General features: G+C 37.5%; 1 protein-coding gene across 2 annotated transcripts in view; it reads left to right on the top strand.

The window, feature by feature from the left end:
* SSR1 (signal sequence receptor subunit 1) overlaps positions 1-27357 on the top strand; it is a 35366-nt gene that overhangs the window by 6482 nt on the left and 1527 nt on the right. Inside the window, exons 3-8 of one of the 2 annotated variants that reach the window (XM_045551729.1) lie at positions 2177-2264; positions 3552-3814; positions 5806-5882; positions 6601-6679; positions 8409-8502; positions 14572-14635. In XM_045551729.1, coding sequence (XP_045407685.1) covers positions 2177-2264; positions 3552-3814; positions 5806-5882; positions 6601-6679; positions 8409-8502; positions 14572-14635 — 665 coding nt within the window. Of the gene's footprint in view, positions 1-2176; positions 2265-3551; positions 3815-5805; positions 5883-6600; positions 6680-8408; positions 8503-14571; positions 22951-27357 lie in introns of those variants that run through there. The other variant, XM_045551730.1, reaches the window with a different exon arrangement.

Genomic DNA, 27357 nt, shown 5'->3' on the forward strand with positions numbered 1-27357 from the left:
CAGTTACTTCTTGAAAGAATAGTCTGTCCAGCTCTTCTGGTCTGCTCCCTTCACATGCATTCTCAACCATGGTCTGACCTCATATACCTAGTACAACTGTTCTTGCTAAGGTCACCAGCAAGCAACCTAATTGCTAAATTCCTGGCCTATTTTTGATTATCCTGTTGGAGCTCTTTTTAGCATGTGCTGGTTATGCCTGCCTTGAATCCTTTCGTGTTGGCTTCTGTGGCACTCCCTCTTAGTTTCCCCTGCCCAGCTGCTGCTGCTTGGTCTCTCTACTATCTTCTCTTCCTCTGCTCACTCCCTTAATGTTGGTAAGACCTGTGGTTTCAACCACAACCACCTTCTGTTGGTGACTTTCAGATATGATTTCTAGCCACCTACCTTATTGAGCTCCATACCTGTATTTCTAGCTCTTCACAGTATAGCTTCATCTGGATGCTCCATACGTACCACAGATTTCGTATGTCCAAAATGGAGTTCAGTATTACCATCCATTCCATCTCCATAAATTATTTCCTGTTTTGATATGGCTCTAGTGATTTGAGCTGTTGTCTTGTTATGTCTTTCATTTCTTTTTATTCTAAAACCCGTTAATGAAATCATAGGGATGATTTTTCTTAACTGTGTCTCAAGTAAACCTTTTTTTCTTTATTCCTACAGCTTACATTTCCAGCTTCCCTGTCTCTTTTCCTACTGATATGAGTCTCTTTCCCTGAAAGTAGACATACTCTTACCAAGTGAATGCTATCATTAAGAATACTTAAAATATAACTTATAACACAGTTGCACAGTCATTGAACAAATGTTTGAGTGCATTTTCAAGTGAATGAGCCCAATGTGGAGAATTTTAAAATTACAAGACAGTATTTGCCCTTGAGAAGTCTTATCTACTAGGGGACGGAGTGTTTTACATAAATGAAAATTCAACTGCCAGTAAACAGTGGTGCCCTTAAGCATCTCAGTTTTAGGGCCCGAACACTTCAAATATACGATTATCTCTGTAATCTTTTTTAATGCCTGGAAAAATGATGCTGTACTGAGGTTTAGAGTTTCAAATGTAAAATTTGTTCACTTTTAAAAAAAGACTTTGAGATACAGTTTATGTATTGTAAAATTCACCTGTTTTAAGCATACAACTAGTAAATTTGCCCAGTTGTGCAACATGAATTCAGTTTTAGGACATTCTTATTACCCTAATAAGATCCCTGGTAACTTTTTTTTTTTTTTAATGATTTCTTGCAAATTATGTGACAGATTCTCAAAGGAAAATTTTTCTGTTATGTGAATGGAAATCTTTGTAGGCTGGTAACAAGGTGCTTGAGAACATGGGTGAGTAAAATGTGGCCACAGGCCAAAGCCAGCCGTGGCCACTCCTTTACATATTGTCTGTGGCTGCTTTCACGCTGTAGTCACAGAGTTGAGTAGTTGCAATAGGGACTTTATGGTCTCCAGAGCCATATTTGCCATTTGGCCTTTACAGAAAAAGTTTATCAACCACTGCTCTAGAATCTTGCAATTCAAAGTGTGGTCTAAAATACCAGCAGCCTTGGCATATCCTGGGTGCTTGTAGAAATAAAGGATTTCAGGCTTCAGTGTAGACCTGAATCAGATCTGCAAGATCCCCAGAGAATTGGTATGCACATTGCCATCAAGATGCACTGCTCTAGATATTCTTTTTTTTTTTTTTTTTTTGAGATAGAATCTTGCTCTGTTGCCTGGACTAGAGTGCCGTGGCATTAGGCTAGCTTATAGCAACCTCAAACTCCTGGGCTCAGGTGATCCTCCTGCCTCAGCCTCCCGAGTAGCTGGGACTACAGGCATGCGCCACCATGCCCGGCCAGTTTTTTCTATATATTTTTAGTTGTCCAGCTAATTTCTTTCTATTGTTTAGTAGAGACGGGGCCTCACTCTTGCTCAGGCTGGTCTTGAACTCCTGACCTTGAGCCATCCTCCCACCTCGTCCTCCCAGAGTACTAGGATTACAGGCGTGAGCCAGCACACCCAGCCTAGATATTCTATTTTAACTATTACGAGACAGTGGGATTCATATTGCTAATCCCAGTAAAGCCACGGAGAATCAATATTTTGCCAGAATCTAGTGAAGTCTTTATTCTTAAAGGATGATGCATTTTTTTCTCCCATAATAATCCATTTTTAATGTTGTTTTTCTTAGGCAGAAGATAAAGAGGAAGAAGATGTATCTGGTGAACCTGAAGCTTCACCAAGTGCAGATACTACTATCTTGTTTGTAAAAGGAGAAGGTAATACAGAAGTATTAGTTTTTATTCAGATATAAGAATTTTAAAATGACAAGCTTGGGGTTTTTGGGAAGCATTGGTAGTGCTTAAGATCTTATTAACATTCTCTTTTACATAACAAATGTAATGCAAACAAGTATTTTGAAAAAACTTTCTCATGTATATGAAAACCAATATCTTTAAGGTAATATTGCTGGCATTTAAACTAAGGGAAAAATAAATACTGCTCAGTTTGACTAGAAATTAAATGTTCTTTTCAAAGATAATGTTTAAAACTTTTTCAAACTGCCACAGCAAAGTAACTTATTATATTTTGAGTGTTAAACATTAATGAAATATTAAATCTCTTCAATTATGCCTTGGTTAGAGCCTAGATTTTATTAAAAGAAAATAAATTGAATGGCTGATATTTATTGAGGGCTATACAGTAGGCACTGTTCTCAATACCTTGCATGTATTAATCCTAACACACCTTCTGAGCATAGTTACTGTTGAACTGAGGCTTAGAGAAGTTAAGAAACTTGTCCAGGGTTATCCAGTTCATAAATAGATTATGGAGACAGCCTGTCTGACCCCACAGCCTGTACTGTACTGGATGAAACTCAGCTCTGTAGACTACAGTATAATTAGTGAAGACTTAATATTGAAAGTTATTAATTTTCTTGGTCTTCTCAAGTTTTTTGTTTTAATTGCCATGTACTTTCCAACTTTATGCCTGCAGAATATAATTTGATTAAGTGAGTTTTGTTCCATTTATTTTTATATCTGCCTCCTTGGGTCTTAACCTTCAAATTTACATTTGCCTACTTGCTTAAAGTAGAGATAGATTGTCTGATTAATTTTTTATGTTCTAAAAATACTAGTTTTCAGATGGTCCTCTTGGACTTTATCTTTCTATCATTCTTTTCTCCATTTATCTACACAGATAGCATACTGAGTTAGAGTTGAAAGTGACTTCACCAAGATGTATAACCCTGCTGCATGATAATCTTGCTGCTAAAAGTACACAACTCTTTCTGAGACCACGTAATTTGAATGTAATCTGGTCTGAAATTGAGATGCTTAGTTAAACCCACGTGTTGGAATGCTAGAGTATAGACAAAAAGCTTATATGACAACTCTAATTGATTAATTTTTACTTAGTGGCTGACTGGAGTGCTCTATTGAAAAGAATTCTGAAACCAACTCCATAAGCAGCAGGAAAAGGGTGTCAAAATCTATTAGTAATATCTTTTTATTTTGAACTCTTGGTATGTGTTCAAATTTTCTTGTCTCTATTTTGTTTCTCAGATTTTCCAGCAAATAACATTGTGAAGTTCCTGGTAGGCTTTACAAACAAGGGTACCGAAGATTTCATTGTTGAATCCTTAGATGCCTCATTCCGTTATCCTCAGGACTACCAGTTTTATATCCAGAATTTCACAGCTCTTCCTCTGAACACTGTAGTGCCACCTCAGAGACAAGCAACTTTTGAGTACTCCTTCATTCCTGCAGAGCCTATGGGTGGACGACCCTTTGGTCTGGTCATCAATCTGAACTACAAAGATTTGAATGTAAGGCCTTTAAACCTTTTTTTTTTTTTAAAGGTTAGAGATGAATGGGGACAATTGACATTGTTTAATAAATAGTCTTCTATTCATTCAAGTGCCTATTTTGTGGTTGAAATTGTGATAGGCACCAAAGAGGCAAAGGTAAATTACACATCTCTGTCAAGTCTATAATCCAGTGGGGGAGATGGACAAAAACAGGCAGTAAAACAGTGTGATAAGGGATGCATACTAGAGATACGTGCAATAAGGTGCTGTTGTGTGAGAGAGGAAGGAGTTGAGCAGGACCTTAAAAGGAAAAGGAGCAGTAAGCCACACGCTGTAGTCTCCTACTGATTTAGATGTTAAGATCTATTAAATAATGTGTTTTGTACCTCCTTTTATTGCTTGTTTTGCCCATTTTACTGCTTATGTTTATAAATTTTAAAGACTTTATCCGGGCATGGTGGTGCATGCCTGTAGTCCCGGCTACTCGGGAGGCTGAGGCAGTAGGATCGCTTAAGCCCAGGAAGGAGTTTGAGGTTGCTGTGAGCTAGGCTGACGTCACGGCACTCACTCTAGCCTGGGCAACAAAGTGAGACTCTGTCTCAAAAAAAAAAAAAAAGACTTTCTGCAACTGTTTTTCCATCATTTTATACACTCACAGATAAGATATAATCAGATATTTTTAAGGTAGTTTTAGCAGCAAGATTTATGGTTTAGTTTTCATTTATGAGAACCAAATGTCCTAATATAAGCTCTGATATATTATGATTTTTAAACTGTGTGTTATATATAGTCATCAGTGACTAAATGAAGGAAACCCACTAGAATTTTACTGCTGGAAGTTGACCTCTGTATGCTAATTGTTGTTTCCTTCAGATGAGAGCACCTCTAAACCATTCCCTTTTCAAAAAGTGTTCAGAGAAGGAAATTTCATTTTCTCTTGGAACCTAATTCACCCTAGTGTTAACATGTTTACCTTATGTCTGAGTTAAATTTCTTGTGTTGCCATTAAATTGTCCCTTTTATTCTAATTACTTAGTAGACAGGAAGGAAGGGTTTTCTTCCTTCCACATAGAATTAAATGTGATCCAACAAGCATATTTGTAGTTTCAGTTCCATTTTGAATGTTATTTTCGTTAGTCTATTCTGATTCCTGGAATTGTCAATAGAGGAATGCAAACTGAAAGATCTTGAAGTAAAACTTATATAATTATAGTTCAGCAGTAACCGACAGTTTTGAAAAAGTACTGTATTTTTGTGAGACATCGAACACAGAGCTATGTATTGTCCCAGTGATGCTGATATATTTGAAAACTAAAATTGTGTTGACCTGACAAAATTGTTTCAAGACCACAACAGAAAAATATGTTGATACTGAAAATCACCAACCCATTAATTATAAAGAAATTGATTTCCAGCCCATTGTCAGTTTAGAACATGAATTTGACTTTTGCTCAGGTCCGGTTCTTAAAATGATATGCTTTTGCAACTACTGTATGTTTTCATGCTTCCTTCCTTGTTTTGGAGGATTGCAGATAACAGAAGGTAGAGCTGATGTAAGAATGCTCTGTGATCTTTGTTTCTTTCTGCAATGTTATCTCATTTTTTACTTTGTTTTCCTGATTCCTCGAACACCTCCCTTCTGCACTCACCTCAACCCCGAAGAAAGTAGGGGACAACTGAGAGAGCAGTCTCACTGTGTTTCCCAGGATGGACTTGAACTCTTGGGTTCAAGAGATTCTCCCACCTCAGCCTCTCAAGTAGCTGGGCCTATAGGCAGGTGCTGCCATGCCCAGCCTGGTGACATTTTTATTTTATAGGCGAAAGTAACATTATAATGTTGAGTCCCTGGCATTGAATAGTGTAATTATATATGACTGTTGAGTTTACTGACCTTCTAAGTGATGAGAAAGTGATAGTATATCTGTTAGGGTAACAGTTTTAAATCTTACAAGCTTTCATACTTTCCAATACATTTCAGATTTTTGTGATTTTTTTTTTTTTTTAAATAGGGCAATGTATTCCAAGATGCAGTCTTCAATCAAACAGTTACAGTTATTGAAAGAGAAGATGGGTTAGATGGAGAAACGTAAGTGAAAGTTACAGTATGTAGATCTTCATCTCATAAGGTAGGACTGGAAGGTTTGCTCCTATTTCAACAAATTTTTTTTGAATGGTGAAAATGGACTTTATGGTGAAATCCTTACTACATTATTCTTACTTTAGATGATTGTTACAACTATTAATATCAAGTTAGGAAAGATAAGTGAAACTGACAAATCTTTTTAAAAGATAGTAGTTGGCTTTCTGTCCTTCCTCTCTTCTAAATTGTTTTTTACCCCATGCTCATAAGTTATGCACCAGCATAAGCTAAGTCTAAAATTACTGCTGAAAACATAAATTAGAAGTTTTTATCTTGAAAAACATGTTCTTTCTGAATGAAGAGTCATTCTTACTTCAGACTTAAATGTAATTCACCTGAAGTAATTTTTAAATTGCAAAATAATGTAATGTTTGAGGCACATAAAACCTAACACAATTATTTTAAACTGTGAGCTTTGAAAATAGCATAAATTATAATGTAATTTTATTCATTTTAAATCATAGAATTACTTTTTTATTGACTAATTGCTCTCAAATATAAATTAAATTTATAAAACTAATTGCCTGAATTTTAAGTTGAGTGAAAAATACTCGTTTTCCCTACAAGTTATTTGGACAGCTATGTCATGTGTTAGAATTACAGTTGTAATTAGCTGTGGTATTTCTTATGAATTAAAGCCAGTTTATATTTTCTTTTATGCCAGAATCTTTATGTATATGTTCCTTGCTGGTCTTGGGCTTCTGGTTGTTGTTGGCCTTCATCAACTCCTAGAGTCAAGAAAGGTAATTATAGATAAACACCTCTTACAATCATACTTCAGAAGTCACTACAATACCGAATTAAGCACAGTCTAGTTCTTTGTGGCTGCTTCTGACTGTGGGTTTGTATACTTACAGCTTTGTTGAACCTTTTTAAAATAAAACCTGAAGATGAGACCCTGGACATGTAACTTGGATTCATTTAGACTTTCATGCACATATACAATTATTGTCCTTTGTCTGTACCCTCCAGAGTGATCTTACTGGTATTGTAACTCCAAATTATGCTATAATTTTTTTTCCTCAAACCAAGAAAGATTTCATTGTTCTGTTTACTATACTTTTGCATGGATATGCTGTTTATCTGTTAGCAGTCCAGCTTTTATATTTGCCTTAATACTTACAGGGATAATTCTTAATTCATAGATGAGTCTCTTCATATGAAAAAGAAAAAGGATTTGGCTATATTTGCTCTATAAGTCAAACTTCTGTTTTTGTGGTCAGTGTAGTAAAGTGGTATCACCTTGGGTTGTCATTCTGGTTGTCCCCTACTGAGTCCTTACTCCCCATCTTCTTTCCCTCCACCATCTCTTTCTTTCTCCCTTTTACCCCACAAAAACAATAGCTCTGCTGTTCCTCTCAATGGGAAAGTATAATGCAAATTGTGTCAATAATATGTTGGTATAATCTATTAGACCCTAAACAACTGCTAGTCATTTTAGTGAATGTTTACTAAGCCTTAAGTCAGGCAGTCAAATCTATATTAAAATTAACAATAAATGTTATTAATAATCACTTTTTTATTTTTAAATATTTATTTATTTATTTTGTAATGAGGTCTTGCTCTGTCACCCAAGCTAGAGTACAGTGGCATGATCAATAGCTCATTGTAGCCTCCAACTCCTATGTTCAAATGATCCTACTGTCTCAGTCTCCAGAATAGCTGGGACCATAGGCGCACACCACCACACCGGCCAATTTTTAAAATTTTTTGTAAAGATAGAGTCTCACTATGTTGCCCAGGTTGGTCTTGAAGTCCTGGCCTCAAGCGATCCTCCTGCCTCAGCCTCCCAAAGTGCTGGGATTACAGGCATGAGCCACTACACCTGGCCAGCACTTTTCTTTAAAAGAGGTGCTTAAATGTTAATTTCCAAAACTTCATTGCCTCATTTTAGTGGGAATTTTTGCTATAAATTTATTAGGTATAACTACATCTCTTTTTTTCCCATTTGAATGAAACCATTATTTAGTTATCTTTCTGTGTATTCAGAATCTAATTTATGGGCTATATAATACTTATGTAGATAATTAAGTTTTTTAATTGTTTTTTGGTGTTTTTTTAGAGCAAGGTAAAAAAATGAATCATTTTTACTTTTTAGCAGTTTTGTTGTAAATACTCTAGGGAGAAAGTTTGAGGCTCTTACATTAAATTGAGGTTGTTAGCTTAAATGCGATTTTATGTTTTTGTTTTATCTGTGCCAACTGTTTAACTCTATTTAGCTTACAATGTAGGAACCGCCTGTGTGCAACATTTCAGCAGTTACCCTGAATTTTATTGAATGTGGAAATAAATTTATTCTTTGATTACAATTCGATTCCTAAAGGGAAAGAAAATCATTATATAGACAGACAGTCTTATTTGGTCTACCAATGGTATAGTAACATATGAAGCTTTATAGCAAGGGAAAATTCGATATTATAGAACTACTTTAAAATATAGTTTTATATATTTTTTATTTTTATGTTCTCTTAGCGCAAGAGACCCATACAGAAAGTAGAAATGGGTACCTCAAGTCAGAATGACGTTGACATGAGTTGGATTCCTCAGGAAACTTTGAATCAGATCAGTAAGTAGTCTAACAAACTTGGCTGGGAAGGTTTTCTCTTAACTGGAAATTAAATAGATTTAGCAAGAAGTGCTTGGTCAGTACTGTTTAAGATGCGTCTTTTCCATTACTCGTATAGAATTTAGTATAATGATTAGTGAAGTCTTTGAAGATTTGTTCTATGTGTAGTATTTCTTAGGCTTTAATTTCAAAATGCTTCCAAATCTGCAGTTTATTTATAAATGTATGAATTTTCTATATTCCTAATCTATTTCCTGTCTCTTTTCTTTCCCCTTGCTTCAGTGCAAAGTAGAAGAGGTGAGGTGTTTAAATTTTTTAATGGTGTTTGATAGAATGTTGGGGGCTCTTGTCTAGCACATAAATACCTTATAGTAAGTTTAATGAGTAATGGAACAGTTTTTAGTACTATATTTTATTTAAAAAACTACTAAATACATACTCCAGTTTGAAAGAGTAAACCTAAAGTGTTACTTGGTAGTTTACCTAACAGATATGTTTCAGTTATATATGCAATTTTTTAAAATAGTGATCTCTATAAAGGAATGTAGAATTTTTTTCTCCAATTGTAGAGAGACTTTTTAAAAACATTTATTATAAAATCAGTACAGCCTCATTCTAAAAAATGAAATAATATAGAAGTTAAAAACTAAAGTCAGCTCCTGCCTTTACTAATCCCATCTTTCATAAATAATTGGTGTTACGTTTATGTATCCCAAGTATTTGCTATACATTATAAGCATATACTTCTGTTGTTTCTATGTGAGTGTTCAAATGACATCATGCAGTCCACATGGCTCTACAACTTCAGTTTTCATGTCTTAGATGTCTCTTTATGCTAGCAACATATATAATTACCTCATTCTTCTTAATAAGTAGACAGTATTTCTTTATATAAATGTATTGTGATAGATTTAACGTGTTCTGTATTGAATGATTAACTTATTGCCAGTTTTTTCACTTAAAAATAATGCTGTAATGAGTATTTTTACATATAAATTTATAAGATAACTTAGAATAGCTAGGTCAAAGATTATGTACATTTAAATTTTTATGGAAAGGACTTCATTTCTCTCCTAAAAAGTGCCAATTTATGTTTGCAATAATAGTCTGTTTCTTCTCCATTCTCACTAATCATTCTCAAGTATTAAGTATCAAATATTTTAATCTGTCATTATGATACAAAATAGTATCTTGCTGTTTTTCATTTACATTTCTTTAAGAATGAGATTCAACTTCTTTACACATGTATTTACACTTGACCCTTGAACCACAGGGATTTGAACTGTGAGGTTCCACTTACATGTGGATTTTTTTCAGTAAATGTAGTCTGTCTTCTGTATATCAGCAGGTTCCACATCTGCAACCAAACTCGGGTTGAAAATACAGTATTTGAGGGATGCAAAACCCACGTATAGGGAGGGCCAACTTTTTGTATCCACAGGGCTGGCTGCAGGGCTTAAGCAGTATAATTGTGCAGATTTGGTATGTGGGGGTGTCCTGGAACCAATTCCCTGCTGATACCAAGAGACGACTGTATTGGCTATTTAATATTTCTTTCCTGTGAATTGGCTGATCAGTCCCCTTCCTGAATTGTTTTCCTTATTGCTTTCTGTGAGCTAGCTTTCTCTATTTGAAATATAATTACAACGTGGCAAGTGCTTTAATAAAAATAGGTACAAAGTAATATGAGCACTGGAGGGACCTTCCCCCTCTAGGAGAGTAGGAAATCATTCACAGGAGGGGTTGACATTTGACTGAAGTCTTGAAAAGTTGAGTGAGAAGGAGTCTTCAGGGTTTTATGTGCTGTGCTAAGGACTTTTGACTTCTAGATAAAAGAGAGCTGTCACACACTTCAAAACAGAGGAATTACAATTTTGTGTTTTAAAAAGGAATTATGATAGCTTTGTGAAGGACTACTGGAAGCAGGGATACCAATTTAGATGATTTCAGTAAAGCGCAGGAGAGATCATTAGGGTCTAAGCAGAGCCAATGGTGATAAGAGTAAAAGGGAATAGAAAGGTACTTCAGAGGTGAAGCCGACAGGGCTTTTGGTGACAGGATGTGTTAGGAGTGAATGAAACAGCATTCTGAGCTTAGGGAACTGGATGGAAGATGGGACCCATAAATGTCCCGTAATCTAAGGAAGAGAAGCATATATGGATGGGGAAAGATTCGTTTGGATTAGATAGGTTGAGTGTGAAAAGCATTTGGGACACCCAGGTGAGGATATCCAGGAAGCATTTAAAATTCTGCTTTAGAGTATATATGAATCACGATTTGGAGACATCAGGATGTATAGGATAGGTGGCAGCTCAAATCATGGAAGGAAATAATCTTTCTCTGTAGCTACTAATTTCTTATATATTTACACATACTGTCCTGATACTGAGTATGGCAAGAAGAATTGGATAGAAGTATAGACCATGGCCTATTTCAAGTTCTTCATAAAATAGTTAAATTTTAAATGTCTTAGAGAATTAGCTAAATCTGCGTTTAAAAAGCATAAAAAATATAATTAAAAACTAAAGTCAAAGTAACAACTATGGAGCCATCCCTCCCAAAGAATTGTTACAGGACAAAGAGTGTGGGAAGTTGGTTTCATAGTACCTTTCTTTCTGACATTGTTGTCCCTGAATTTAAAAGCTTAGAATTATTACGCTTGTAGAGCAAAATTCAGATTGAGTATAATTGTATTCAGCAAGTATTGACTATCTATTGTGTCCTACTATTCTGTAGGTTATGAGTGATATGTTAAAAGAAGTTTGGAATATTCCTGGTTTTTCAGGAATTTACATTTCTGTTTAAGGAAATAAAGTACATATAAAAATAATTTGAATAGTCAGAGGCAGTATGTGATTGTTAGAATAACATGGACAGTTTAAAAGTTAAGAAAAAGGATCCTATTAGAAGTCAGAGGAGGCCTTCATGAAGGAAAGACTTTAAACATATGTTATATGCCCTTTGTGCATTGGGCATTTACTTTGCAAGATAAGAAGCTGTGTATTTATTGATGAGAAAATTGCTCCTAAGAAAAAGTACCTTGCCAAGATTCACAACTAGGTTTGTTTCATTATGAAGTCCATATGTTTTCCCCAGTGAGACTTACTTCTTAAAGATGGGTAGAGTTAACATCACTGTTTTTTTTTTTAACAATACTTGCTTATCTTTCTCAAAATCTGATTATTTAGCCTGAGTTTGCTTTAGAACCATGGGAACTTATCTACCACCAAAGTTACTTCTATTTTTCCTTTTCTTTTCCTGTTTAAATGAATCTCTGGTTTTGAAAAAACTTTACAAGCAACAACAGAGCTTCTAAGAAGCATTAAGCTAATCTAGTTACCCAATTAAGATGATAAAATATTTATCAGATTCAAGAATCTTTTGATGCATTGTCCTCTATGAGCTTATCATTGAGAGGAATGTTATTTTTAAATTGTTTTTATGATTTGAAAATAGCTGAAGACACATAACACACACAAACAGTCCTTTCTCCCTATTATTACTTGTATCAAACCCTAGAGCCTGGGTGATTCTAGTTGTAGCCTCACCCTGTGAAGTCAAAGAGTCCTCATGCTGTGATATCCAATGAGAGAGCATTTCTGAAAGGCCAAGGGCTAGAGTTCAAGGAGAGAGAAGGGTATGAAAAGTATAGTTGGCTGTACATGATTATTTGCTGTTTTACAATGTAGATTTCTTTTCTATTACAAAAGTCATTTATTAACTTGTTTAATGTTGAGATACTTTAAATTACAGCTATGACACACTACCTCTAAAATATTTCAGTTTGTAAAGAAATAACATTTGCCAGTCTGAAATAACATCACATTTAGAAAGTTATTATTTTATTACATATAATAGTCACATTGAAATTTCTCCTATTGTTTGAAAAATATCCTTTACAATTGATGTTTTCCACTGCAGGATGATGAACTGCATCTGGTTATTATATCTCTGAAGTCCTTTTAAATTTATAACCAGTTCAAGCTAGACCGGATGTTAAATCTATAGGTTTGATTATATTTAATTATTTTGGCTGATAGCATACATCATAGCTAATAAGTACTTTTTCCTTTATTACATCAAGGAACACAGTCTCTGGTTGCCCCATCCTTAGTGAAGCTGAATTGAGCATTAGGTCAGGGTGGTAGCCACGTGATCTTTCCTTGTAACCAGTAGATGTTTCCTCATGCAGTCTAGAGGTTATCTGTGTAGTACTACTTTGGCATTGCAAATTTCTTCAGTTGTCTGAACTGTTTACCAGTTGATAATCCTTGCATGAGTCCGTAATGTGTCAGAAGTTGAAATTGATTGTTTTCAGTTGTAATTTCTTGTTTTTACTAACTGTCAGACTTGTAGAGTTTTCTCTCATCAGTTGGTACTCTAGTTACCGAATTGACAATTCCTGCTAAAAAGGCAGGATAGATGCTTAATTCTTCCCTTTACCAATTTTCAAAGTAAAGGGTTAGTATAAAATCCACCCAGATGAGTTTTTTCTCATTTTTCTCCTTTTTTTTAATCATATATAAACTTAGATTTTCATAGGATCAGTGTGTCTCAGTCAAGAATATTCTTTCTTAAGCTCAAATTGTGACAGTTTTAGCTGTTGAGAGCCCTTTTGAACTGCCCCTAATCTTATCCCTTTGATCTTTGAATGATCCCTTACTTGCTGGGTCAGCAAGATAATCCAAATTTATTTTGTACTTTCTCTGCCCCAGACACGAAGCTAGCTATGTTTCTAATAATGCTAGAAACTAAAATCTAGACTTTAGGGATATCATTTATACTGAGCCCATTGTTTCTAAGCCTTTGCTGTGAACTGAACTAAAATGCATATTTTTAAAATCATGAAATCATACTGATATTTTAAATTCAATTTTACCAGTATTTTGCTGAATTTTGTGTGTTTTGGTGAGTATGAACAAACCTCATACTTTGGTGAAGATCGTTTTCCAACCTTTCACTTTTTTTCAACTGGCAAAATTATTTCTATTTCTAACTTATTCCACAATGAGCTTATCTTCCTGATATGCAAATTATTTTTAGAAAATAAGAAAAAGACTAATGGTCAGAAGATATGTCCAACTTTTCACTTTTTTTTTGTTTGTTTGTTTTGAGACAGAGTCTCACTCTGTTGCCCAGGCTAGAGTGCCATGGCATCAGCTTAGCTCACAGCAACCTCAAACTCCTGGGCTCAAGCAATCCTCCTGCCTCAGCCTCGCGAGTACCTGGGACTACAGGCGCACCACCACACCCAGCTAATTTTTTTCTGTTTTTAGTAGAGACGGGGTGCTGTTTCTCAGGCTGGTCTTGAACTTCTGGCCTCAAGCAGTCCTCCTGCCTCAGCCTCTCAGAGTGCTGGGATTACAGGCATGAGCCACTGCACCCCGCCTAGCCTTTTACTTTTTAAAGAAACTAGATGGTTCATCTTACTGAAGAAAAGTAGAAAAACTCACCACAAATTTATTCTCTGTTAAATAGACCTCTCTAAGAGTCTATATAGGAGATAAAGGGAAAGAAGTAAAAAGATAATGCTTATGTGCATAGAATAGTTTTAGCATTGAAATACTATCTAATGTCCTTTATTCTGCTCCTTATTCCAGGTACATTTATGAAATTGTGAAAAATTATGCAAACAATATGACTACATTTTTAAATACTAAATCTTTTAATTTTTAACCAGTGTAAATTTTTTTTGAGCTTCAAATATCATGCCTTTTAAACTGTTTCTAAAAGTTTTTACTTGTGCATGTTATAAACATGTTGAGATACAGAATTCAAGATGATTTTGCATGATATCTTCAATAGTATAGTAACCACAATTAGATCTTTTTCCTATTCTAATTGCAAAAAAGTGTCATTTTAATAGTTACCTCTTGATAGGTTATATTAAAGGTTCTTTTAAAAACCTGTAGCTAGATAGGAGACATTTATTATTATTAATAGATAGTATTCTTGCATGTTTGTGTGTTTTAACCTTAGTGGGAAAGTTGAAGGAAAATACTTTTTAAATGTCTTTTAAATCTAATATACTTGTAATAGGCAAGCTCAAAACTTTCTCTTTTCTTTCAGATAAAGCTTCACCAAGAAGGTTGCCCAAGAAACGGGCACAGAAGAGATCAGTGGGATCTGATGAGTAAATGTTCCTTTGTGCAACAATTCAGTCTTTGCTTAACCTGCCCTAATGTTTTTCAGCCTGATGGGAATTAGTGCAGAGAAGCCATGTCACCATAGAAGGCAACTACTACTTATGTGTGGACTGAGAAATCAGAGTCTGTGGCGATAATATTGCTGAAAATGCACTGCATTCGTTTTTCTAAAGTAAAAATCTGGTTTTTTTAAAACCATTAAAATCTCTGTGTGTGTGTGTGTGTGTGTGTGTGTGTGTGTATGTGAGCAGTTGGTTTTACCAGAATCATTGTTGAACTACCTGAAATGAGCCTTTAGAATACTAAATATTATGCTTTTGTCTCTTCCTTTTTGACATTTTCTGATTTTCCTCCCCCCCAAAACTCAGTGAATATTTGCTCTATATGATTGTTGATGTCCTGCCTTGAATAGTTTTAAAGGGAAGAATTTGTTTCTTTCTTGGAATAGCTCAAATTTCAATTGATGGCACAAATTAGTATTTTGTTGTTGTTGTTTAACAACTAGTATTCTAAAGGCACAAGCAGGATTAGCTGCTTTTTGGCAATAGAATTGTTTGGTATTTTGCTGCTGTTTACTATAATGCACACCTTCAGAAAACTTCCCAAATGAATTCAAGCAATTTTGGGATCTCTCTAGCAAACAAAATTGTGAAACATGAAAATTCTGCTGACTTTGATATGTAAAACTTAACCCCTTTTTTAACAAAAAGAAAACAGTACATTTGTGTAAACTGGGTTGTGTTGTCCATTGTTACTGTACTTCTGACCCAGAGATAGCTCTGGGATGATTTTAGACCTACTCAGTTTTTTTTTAAAGAAATAATTTTTCTCTCCTTAATAGATGCACCCCTTCTTAAGAAAAGTTGCCTTGGTCTACAGATTAAGCAGAAAATTAAATTGTGGGGACAGAGATATATGCCGACTAATCCTAGTCTTAAAAAAAATGAGTTGGATGTTTTAAAGCTGCTAACCAATCTAAACTTTGGGGAGTTTTGGTTGTTGACATAACCTTTTTTTCAGTTAATTCAAAAAATTCCAAAAAATTGTGCTTAAGACCTTAGAACCAAAATTAAACTAGACTTCATAAAATTCTCTTAGAGAGTTATTCTTGCCCTAGGCAGTAAATTAAGTTTGGCATTATTGTCAGACTAGATAAAGGATAAAGTAAAAACAAATAAGAGGCTTTCCCTCTCTATCTTTAAGCCATATTCTCCCACATATATTTTGTAAGGAAATGGTAAATGGAATTTTAGTGGCTCATTAATTCCTGACCTCTCTTCATTCTCATCCAATTCAATGCCCCCTACACCCATGCCCACACAGACAAAAAACAAAACAAAATACATACACAAACAAAAAAAGTCTTTCTGAGCTGTTAAAGTATTTAAACATCTGAGCCAAAGCCAATGACAATAGAAGTTTTTGTATAATTGTTAAACACTTTGCAGGCAGAGCCTAAATTGTCAAATTACCTATATTGGCATTGCTGGACTATAAACTTTGTACTATAAAGTGTTTGAGTTTTTAATTGGGCTGTATGATTGGTAGTTTGTTTTGAAAAAGCTCTATGAGCTCTAACTCTGCATGGTTTTTTTGTTTAATGTAACATAGGAGAGCCTTCATATTCTCAAGGAATATATTCCAAAACATTTTTGTGAATATTTAAGTTGTGAAACTGCTAGAATATAATGCAGCAAGTTGTTAGTACAATGGCCTGTAGAGAGTCTTACTGAGTACGTGGTAATACATTGCAAAATCACACCAAGCTATAGAGCTGCCAGCCCTCCTCACTCCTAAGCAATTTGCCTTACATACCAGCCCTTCTACTTCTGAGGTTCAAATTAGTGCCTTCAGAAATGTAGAATTTATTATTTGTCATGTTTTATTCTTTTAGTGTAGATTGGGAACAGTTGAAAACTCTTAAGTGCTCAGATGCCAGGGGTCGTCTATAGCATCAGTAAGTATTTAGCAGAAACTAACTCCATAATGAATGGAATTCAGTTCCACACATGGTTTGTTCAAGCACACTTAATAAGTAGCCTATTTTTTAAATGTAAATATTTGAATGAAGTTTTTCTTTGTTTTGATATATTCATTTGCTACACCAACCATGGATTCAGAATTCTTCTTTTCAACAACTTGGTTTCAGAATATGTAAAATGAACTTAAGGATCTTGTGTATCAAACCTGTCACCTCAATGTGTGAGAATAATGTGTTCATAAAGCATGGATCTTGCTTTGGTTGTATAGCTTCATCATTTATTTCATAGTCTTACATAGTGACTTGTAGGGCTAATCCTGCCCTCTGAAGCATTGTCCAAGGAGGGGAAAAGGGACATGGGACCTCCGAGTTAGAAGCCTTAGGGAAGGAGTAAAAGTAAAAATCATATGGAAAGAAACATTGACTTAATGAGGTTTTTAATTTTAAGCAGCTTCAGAAAATGTGACTTTGATAGGAGGAAAAGGCAAATTTAGACCTAAAAATATATTAAAGAACTGCTGTCTTAAGAGTGCATTTGTAGGTCATCAGCCTAGAACGGTAGTCTTGACTTTTGGGGAGAAGTAAATAGTAGCAATGTAACATTGAAACCTTTACTTAATGACGGATTATTTTGGAGGTACAGTAGATAAATGTAATAATAGGCAAGGCTCGTATATACCATTCTTCTTTTGCAGTACAATGATATCCATACCCTTGGTATGAAGGAAAATTTACTTGGTTAGTGCATTTGAATAATGAAATAATTTTTAACTCACCAATACAACAAGATTTTTTATAGACCACGCCCTTTATTTTAGTTCTAAAATTAGATACTAGCTTAAATGTAAAAACATTTTCAGATACACTTAAGTACTTCCACAGTTTTAGATGGCATCATTTGCAGCTGTAGAACTAAAAATAATAAATTTGTTCTGATTTTCTTAAAGTCCTACTTCGAACTACTACCTCCAGCTTAGTGAAGAGCATCCTAACATATACAAGATCCTTGTTATTAATGTAAGTGAAATGTTAGGTTTCATTGTTAAGAAACCTATGTAGATAGAGGTCTGTATATCTGTAAGATCATCCTTAGAGGATATTTAGGAAGGAAGAACAACACTTAAGAACTGACTTGGAATCATCTAAATAATTTCTTTAGGACTCTTATGAACTTAGTATTTCCATGATTTTATCCTTTTTCATTTATACAAAAACGTGGCCTGTGTTAATTATATGATTTGAAGTTCTGGGGTTTTTCTTTTTTAAGATTTTGGAGTTGTTTAGGGATATGGTGCTTAGGTTTAGGTACCAGTTAGCTGCTTTTTTAGGGAAGTAGAAAGGGAACTCATTTACTAAACATCAGTCATGTGCTATGTTCCTTGGGCCTTTCCATTTATCATCTCATAAACCTTCATACCAATTCAAGGAGGGTGATATTATTCTCATTTTGTAGATGGAAAAAACAAAACCTGACTTTAAGTAGTTTGGTCAAGGTTACATATTGAATATGGAAAGTTCAAATAACCTCAGTACTGAATATACTATATATACTTGCTATATGATATAATAGTGTATAAAACCCCAAAGAGTCTTCTGAGCTATTATAAATTGATTTGTCTATTGTGGTATGTATGTATAGTTATTTCAAATTGACATTTCGTTTTTGTTTATAATCATTCAGTTATCCACAATACCCTATTTAATCTCTACTAATCACGTGTCTTTATCTCCCTTATTAACAGAATCATAGTCTTTAAAAACATTTTCTGCAAGTTAGATTTAATAATTGCTTGATTGGATTTCCAAGCTGAAAAGGGTTGAAAGGTCCATCTTCATGTTAGAGGTGATAGTGACGTACGTGTCTGCTTTTGGGTTATACAACCAGATAGAACTGTGGTTACAGGTTTAGGCTTCTCTAGTCTTCTTTCTGTTCTGTTACGGATTTCCCTTAATAGGCACAGTGGGGCATTGAAAAAAGAATCCAGTGTACCTGGAAAGCACATGAAGGATAACCTTTAAAGTCTCTAAATCACAGTCAAAGATGATTTGACTGCCTTGTTTGTTCCCCTGCTGTCCCTTATGTAGACTTGTGTCAGTACCTGTGGCAGTCTGTCTGTCTCCCTCTGTATTAGGAGCTCTGAATCTTGTTTTTTATCCCTAGCTTCTAGCTCACAATTATGTACGAACTTACTACTGTTCAAAGGAAGAAGAGAAAATGTGGGCCAGTTTTCATTTGCTATTCTTCTGTGTGATTAGTGGGATTCATAAATATTCCTGGTGGTAAGCCATTGTCATTGGCAATTCTGAGAGGCTGAACAAAGAGAGGTGATACGGTATGCCAGCCTGGGAATTAGGAGACCTTTGTTAGTCTGCCTCGGCCACTATCCAAAGGTAGCTCATCCCTGGAGTCTCAGCGTGTTCTTTTGTAGATTGAGAGGTACTTGAATTGTCAGCCCTAAACCCTTAATGCAATGTTATTAAATGGTTCTTCTTTAAAGTTAGTTGTTTACTTAGCAGAAAAGAACTCACATTGGGCTGCAGGGGTTCAAATCCCAGATCCTCTCCTCTTAGGTGGAGACAAGTTGCAGAACCTCACTGTGCTTCAGGTTTTGGTGCCTGCCTCCTAGGTTTGTTAGGCGTTAATACACGGAAGGTGCTTAGAACATTGCCTGGCACTCAGTAAGCCGTGTAATCACTGCTCTTACAACATCCCATGAAGCATGGGGTGGGAAAAGAGTATATGGTACTTTTTGGACATTGATGTGGAGTAATAGTTAAATTCTGAGTATGTGAGCTAAAAATAGTTTTCTTTTTTAACTAAAGAATAAAAGTTTCAAGATGGCCATGTAATCTGGCTAGCGCTGTGGATTTCTCAATGAACCAGAGTAATAAGGCTAGCAAGGGGAGTTTTTGTGATAAATCTTTTAGCACCTACATGCCCAGTGCTGCTTTTGTAGAATACTTGGAGAGCCCACATATTTTCCAGTGAAGTTGTTGGTGTTCAAATCATTTTTGAAACTCGTTTCTCAGAATTTCGGCATATGAACCACCCAAAGAAAAGCAGTCTTATTTCTGAATGTTTTTTCAGGAATCATACTGCTCTGATCATCCATCTTACATTTGTGGAAATAGGTGCTTAACGTCTAAAGGCACTTTAGAAAGGAGTATCAGAAGTACTTTAGTCAAAAATGGTGTTTCAGATTGAGTCTGTCAAGCATCTCCTCTTTCACGTAGATCCTCATTTCATCATCACATGATGAACAGGCTGCAGGAGCCCAGGCATCCATCCGATCACATTTGGTCTATTGCTCTTTCCAGCTTGGTTGGAATAAGGTGTACAGATCGTTTGACAGGGAGCACGTTCACAGTAATGCATGAAATACACCTACCTGTGTTCTCGTTGCAACACTTAGGATTTGCTTGGGATTTTATATTCTCCGATGTGCTTTCTTTTTTTTTTTTTTTTTTGATGCTATCACAGTCCAGAGTCAAGCTACATTTGTAGATACTCTGTCTGGACAATAGCTTTCATAAAAGGACCCATTGCCATCATCCCTGGTAGAAGATGTAAAGCAATCGGTCCCCAGTACATAATGAGAACAAGATTTCATCCCCTGGAACTCTCCCGAGCAGTTTAAGTACGTGCATTTGAAAGTCTTGCATGTAATATCTCATCCAGTTCATAATCATCAACCTTTTCATGTCTGAAACATATTGATGTGTCTTACATCTGGCCGTGTGAGCCCATGCCGCTGTCTCCCAGGTGGAAGTCGGATCCAGAGCAGGCTGCTATCTGCTCTTGAAGCAGAGTCTGGCCAAAGGGCCACTCTAAGTGACTATGAGTATGTTTGTCTTTACTTCTTCCTTAGGTGAAGTCCACCTGAGTAGCACATATCTGGCTTATACTGCAGCCTCCTGCCTAGAAGTAGTCACATTTCAGGAACCACCTGTAAGAATCTGTGACCCGTTGGTCACACTGGCTTTTCACATACCGAATGGCGGCTTCAGAGATTTGATTTCAAGAGATAACCCTGTTGGTGGGCGTTCATGGTTATCTCTGTAGGGTGAGAACTTTGTTGCATCGACTGCAACAAAGGTGAACACAAGGTGCTCAGAGCTGAGTCCTTATGGTTGAACCTCTTCGCTGTCACCAACCAGCTCCTGTCCCTTCCAGATTGTTGAAGACTTATCGCCAGTTGTAAACCTCCTTTCCCATGTCCTCTCCATCTCTGGCTTCTTTCCTTTCATGCTATCTATACAAAAACCCTCTTGTCTTAAGTCTTGCGCACGACTCTCCTGCCTCTAGCTGCTTTTTGTTGTTTTTCCCTTTGTCAAAACAGCTGCTATGCTATTAGCTTCCTTTTCTTTACCAGACTTTGTTTTCAATTTCCTTCTAATTAGCTTCTGCCCAGGAAGACCTGCTGTCTTAGGAGCTCATGGCTCCCCACTTGCAGGAAACAACTTCAGTCTCAGTTCCCCGTTTAGCCCATTGACCTCCGGCCCCCAAATTCACCGTTGCTTCTGTGACCCTGCATGACCCTGCCCTGAGCTCTTTTTCTTTTGGCGATTCTGTTCACTAGCCCCAAGGTAGCTCAGGCTCATCCTCCCCTCCTATGGACTAGCGTGTTAAGAGACCTCGGTACTTCTCTTGGCTTCCTCTGCTAACTCTTGATTAATTCATTCCTGATTTTTAGACCTAAACTATTTCCTTAGTGCCATTATAACTGCCTGTGACTCATTTTCACTTAAAGTTCTTATTATAACCCCAAACCAACAAATCACAGATATTTACTTTCCTCCATAAGCCTTCCCAGTCTAACTTCCTGTCATTTTTCAGAAACATGACTCTCTCATTTAGCCAACCTGAAATCTTACAAAGCCCCTGACTATGGTATTTTGCACGTTAAGTATTTAATAAATGATTACTAATTTTAGCTCTGATGTGAATAAGATTTCATTTCTCTCCACTTCATAATCTAACAACTTACAGAACTTGAGGGAAATCTGAATTTATGCAGTTTGGGCAAAAATACCTCTGGTTCAAAATACTTTTTTATGTTTTCTAATTGATTTCAGGAGGTCTTGGGTTTGCTATTTTAATTTTAGTGCTTGCAAACTCAAAATGTGATTTCTGGCATCATATTTTCGTCAGATTTGTTTATGGTAAAACTTCTGCAATGTGAAGTTTTATTGGGTAATTATGTCTGAAAATGTTATTTGGATATCTTTTGAGACTATTTAATGAAAGTGGAATAATGAATCCTTAAAATTTTTGTGCAGCTTAGAGAAATGTTCCTGCTGTTTATCTGGAAATCTCATATTTTTTTAAGTTTGGTAAACCCAAGATGTAAGTGAGCACTTTTCTTTCTTGGTTATTTTCATCGATCTGACCTACTGCTTACACTGGTCTACTGTCCTGTCAAATGCATCTTTTAATTTATGTATCACTTAATTAAAAAGCCAATCTTGAAAGTATTTTTGTGCAACATGAAATGTTTCCTAAAGTACCAATGCATATTACTGCTTGGTCTTGACGATGAGAAGCACTAAAGGAATCTAAAATAGTAAGCCAAAAAAAAAAAAAAAAAAGAACATTATGATATTGATCAGAATTTCTCCCTGGAAATTATTTTAAAAGTTCACACGTTCTCTACTTAAAAAATTTAGACATTTCAAATAACAAAGTGGTGTTTAGAATAAAGCTGATTTAAGATGAGTTTTACATGAGCTATTGGGCTGTCAGCTAGTTGGCTTTTCAGATAATGACCATAAAGGCACTTCCTCCCTAAGGTCTCTCCCCGCCCCCATTCCCCGCCCACCTTTGAGGGTTTTGGTTCCCAATAATATTCTGACCATTTAAACATTTCTAAGCAAACAGAGATGGATCTTGGATTTAATTTTCTTGGTTGTACCCAGTGAGTCAGTAGTACCTACAATTTGTTTAAGATTTTATTCTAAAGCAGTAGAACTGAATGAATGTGTTCTTCATAGAATAAGTAACTTGATTAGAGGCTGTGCACATGTGTTAGAGATCAGTCTTTGTAAACTATGTAATGTTTTCAGTCTTTTCTGCTGAAAGGGAAAAAATGCTTTGAGAATTAAAAAAAATTAGGACAGTAAGAACCAGCATTTTTATGTCTTCTCTGCAGTGCTTGAAACCCTCAGTATTAAATTTTGGATTAATCCAAAGTTTAAAAAGAAATACACCAAAATGCTAAAGCAGTTTTTGTGTTAGGGTGGTGGATTTACATTTTCCTTTTCAAAATGTTTGTAATGTGCTTATATTTTATAATGGAAGCAATAAATGCAATGTTAAATTTATCTGAGCCTCCTACGATGAGTATAATAATCATAATGGTTGTGGACAGCTTTTCTGTAGCCAAAAAAGAAAATAAGCCAATTTTTTAAAACTTGGATGTACTGTCACTTCACATATTCAAAGAAAATCAAGATTATTAATAGAAAACACTTGAAAGTGTTTTTCCTCTGCAGGGACCCCAGCATCCTCTATGTTATTTGTAAAATCATCAGCCCCACTAGCTGCTGCCCATTTGGTGCCAGGTGCATGCTCAGTGCAGCCCCTCCTGCCCCATCCTTTACCTCTCTGGCCTCCTGCCCCCAGCCTGAGCCCCTCCTCTGGCTCTCATGGGGCAACTCCTGTACGGCCCCCCAGGCTCTGGCACTTCCCTGCCTCGCCTTCTCCTGTGCTTCCCATCAGCCACCTTCCATCCTGTACCCGGCCATGCGTGTCCAGGGGCAGGGCCTTGGCATAGTACCCTCTGCCCAGGTCTCAGCCCCCGTCTTTCCTGCTGTCAGCCTTCCCTGACCAACTTCCCTCAGGGAAGGCATCACCCGAGCATCCTGCGTCACACACCCAGCTTTGTTGTCCTCATGCCCTTACTACTGTCAGGCTACCTTGTCCTTCCTACCTTGTCCTGTCACCCCTGTGAAATAAACGGAAGCTTCACCACAGCAAGAGTTTTTATTTAAGGTCACCAAGTCTTAAAACAGTACCTGGCACATATGGTAGGTGTTTAATATGAATTATGTATCACAGCCACACAGTGAAGTAGGTATATCCCTATTTTGTAAATAAGGAAATTGGTACACAGGTTAAATAACTTGCTAAAAATCACTCAACTGTTAAGTGGAAGAGCTGAGATTCGAACCCAAGTGTGTCTGTGTCCAGAGCCTTCATGTGATCATGGTGCCTCATACTGGGAAGGTTCTTTCTCCAGGTCACCCACTGGTTACCATTCACTGAAAAGCCAGGAGATGGTAGGCTGAATTCCCATGCCGTGGGTTCACAGATGCCCAGGTCTCTGGCTGGGGACTTCCAGACTCGTGGGGCAGGCGGTTGCACCTTGAGGATTCCACACAAGAGTGAGAAGTTTCAGGTACATCTTGGTTGCACATTGCAGCTCGACCAGGAAGGATTTACGAAAGCAAAGCCTGAGGAAACTGGCAACCAAGTGCACAGGAGTCGCTGTAAATGGTTTCTGTGAAGTTCCCTTAGGGGAGTTCTACAAAGGGAAGTGAAACACTAGGGAGGTAGATCACAGCTGTAGCTGGCCTCAAGTGAACCTCCCAGCTCGGTCTCCCAAAGTGCTGGGATTACAGGTGTGATCCACGGTGGCCAGCTGGAGATAATCTTAAGAGTCATCCAGTCCATCTTTTTGCCCAATGCAGGACTCTATTTTATAGCCTGCTGTTGGCCACCTCCATCTGGCCAGGTGGCCTGTCCTGTCTTTGGACAGCTCAACCATTAGTTCCTTCTTAAACACAAATCAGGTTCCTTGTCCATGTCCTAATTTTGCTCTGCACATCTTAGAAAAAAATCTGCCTTCTCTCCCTTATCACAGCCTGAAGAGAGCTATCACTTCGTTGGTCAAAAATCATCTGTCATCCAGGCTAAGGTAAAAGGCAGTAACAACCACCTCAACCTACCTGCGTCTTTTAAAAAACATATTCCCATAGAATAATTTTGTTTTCAAGGAACTACTGTGTTTTTTAAGATGATGGGAATTGTCTGGTCACTTAAAACCTCACATATTTTATTGAGTTATAGAAATTATTTATATAGACAGGGTCTCGTTCTTGCTCAGGCTGGTGTTGAACTCCTGAGCTCAAACAATCCTCCTGCCTCGGCCTCCCAGAATGCTAGGATTACAGTCGTGAGCCACTGCACCTGGCTGAGTTATATAAAAGAAACGGTCCAAATGATGACAAGATAAAAGATGAAATGTGTTACTTCAACAATTAGTCCTTGTTCTTAGGCAGCATTTGCAGATTGACTTGCCTGTAAGATTGTGGGGCAGGGGTTAGGCTTGCTTAAAGTGCAAAGTTGAGGGTGCCATTCCCAGAAAGTCTGATTCTGTGCCTTTGGGTTGGGACCCAGGAATCTACCATTTAAAAATTTTTTTTTAATTTTAATTTTTTTTAGAGATAGGATCTGGCTGTGTTGCCCAGGCAGGACTGAAGTGGTGTGATTGTAGCTCACTGCAACCTTGAACTCCTGGGCTCAAGGGATCCTCCTGCCTCAGCCTCCTGAGTAGCTGGGACTACAGATGTGCGCCACCATGCTAATTTTTTAAGTTTTTTTTTTTTTTTTTTTAGAGATGGGGTCTTGCTATGTTGCGCAGGCTGGTCTCACACTCTTGGCCTCAAGCGATCCTCCCACTTTGGCCTCTGAAAGTGCTGGGGTTATAGGTGTGAGCCACCATACCCAGCCAGGCATCTGCATTTTTACAGGCACTATTGGTTTTCCCACAACCACACTGCAGGGGTTGTGGCTCCAGGGGGTTCGGGGGCTTACACCATGATGTCCCTAACTGGCCATGTGGCAGGACGGCACAAGCACACTGGTGGCGGTGAGGAGCCTCCACCTGACTTTTTCTTGTAGAGAAACGGGGCTGCATCCCTTGCCCCCTTCGTGTTATTTCTCACCCTCTTGTTGGATGGCTGAGAGACCATCTGAAATTGGGGGGGGTGCTGACCCTTACTGAGCACTTAGCTCTCATCCAGGGCTGCTTCTAAGCATTTTACTTGTGTTCACTCTTTTATTTCTCTATCTATACGTTCTAATATCACCATTTTACAGCTGAGGAAATGGAGGCATAGAACGACTAAGCAACTTGCCTGGGTCACCCAGCTAGTGAGAGAGGGAGCCGGGACGCAGAAGCAGGCGGTCTGACCCCAGCAGCCCCCACACGCTCTGCCACAGCACCCGGACTGCTCCAGGGAGTGTCAGACCTGTGCAGCCAAACACCCCGTGTCCCAAAGGCACCTGGGACTCAGTGTGGGAACTGGTCATTTTCCTTCCCTAAACCACTTTCTTCATCAGTATTTTTGACCTCGAGTCCACAAGAAACTGCCTTTTTGCAGACTCCCTCCATCCTCTTGTCTTAGTCTCCTAAATCCAGCTCTTCTGCGCCCGCGTGGCAAGCTCTTGGTTCTTGCCTGTTAGTAAGTGCTTGCCAGAGGGCCACAGCCCGTGCCTGCAGCACCGCGAGAGCTTTGTCCCACCCTCCTAGCTGCCAGTCTGGTCCCTTTCCAGCCCACTACCACTAGCTGTTGTCATTGTAAAATGGCATTCTAAGCCCATCTCTCCCCCTGCTGAAAACCTTCCAGTGGTTCCCCACAGCTGGCAGGACAAAGGCCAGAGCTTCTATGGTTTGCCTTGCCTGCCCTTTGAACCCTCTCTCCCTAGTCCTCCTTTGACCTTGTCCTCCAGCGGGGCTGCTTGCTCCTGTGCACACTGCACCGCTGTTCCCTGTGCCTGCACAGGCTGCCCTCTGTCCCTAGGTGGCAGGGCTGGAACCCTACCCCCTAGCCAAGCACCCAGTTTGGGGTAAGCTTTAGTTGTGATATAGTTCAAACTTACACAAAAGTTGCAAGATAGTACAGAGAAATTCCCCATGCCCTTCCGCTTCACCCAGAGCATAGTTAGCATTTTGCCACGTACATGTATCACACACGCACACATGCCCACCATATATATATTATTTTTTGTGAGCTATTGAGTAAATTACAGACATATCATGTCCCTTTACCCCTAAATACACCAGTGTTTATCTCCTAAGAACAAATGTTCTCTTACATAACTAAATTACAGTTAGCAAAATCAGGAAATGTAGTATTTATGCAATGTTTCCTAAGCTACAGGCTGTGGTCAGATTTCACTAATTATCTTACTAAGGCCCTTGACAACTATTTTTTTTACTGGTTCAGGATCACGTTGCATCTAGTTGTCTCCTTAGTCTCCTTTATTCTGGAACAACCACTTTTTCCGTGTCTTTCACAACATTGGTATTTTTGTTTTAGAGACAGGGTCTTGCTCTGTTGCCCAGGATCATAGCTCACTGTGGCCTTGAACTCCTGGGCTCAAGTGATACTCCTGCCTCAGCTGGGATATAGGCACGTACCACCACGCCTGACTAATTAAAAAAAAAAAATTAGAAGAAACTGGCATTTCTGAAGAGTACAGGCTGGTTGTTTTGCAGAGTGTTGCCTAATGAGAGTTTGTGTGCTGTTTCCTTGAGATTCGATTCAGATTCTGCCTTTTTGGCAGGAATAGCCCTGAAGTAGTGCTGTGTCATTTTCTGAGCTGCATCTCCAGGGCCACATGATGCTGCTGGGTTGTCCTGTTATTGGTGACACGGGCACTGATGACTTGGGAAAAGTGGGGTCTTATTTTTCACAACCTCAGTTTTCATAGCACCTCCTCTA

This window comes from Lemur catta, chromosome 5 (assembly GCF_020740605.2).
Source record: "Lemur catta isolate mLemCat1 chromosome 5, mLemCat1.pri, whole genome shotgun sequence".
Taxonomy (NCBI): domain Eukaryota; kingdom Metazoa; phylum Chordata; class Mammalia; order Primates; family Lemuridae; genus Lemur; species Lemur catta.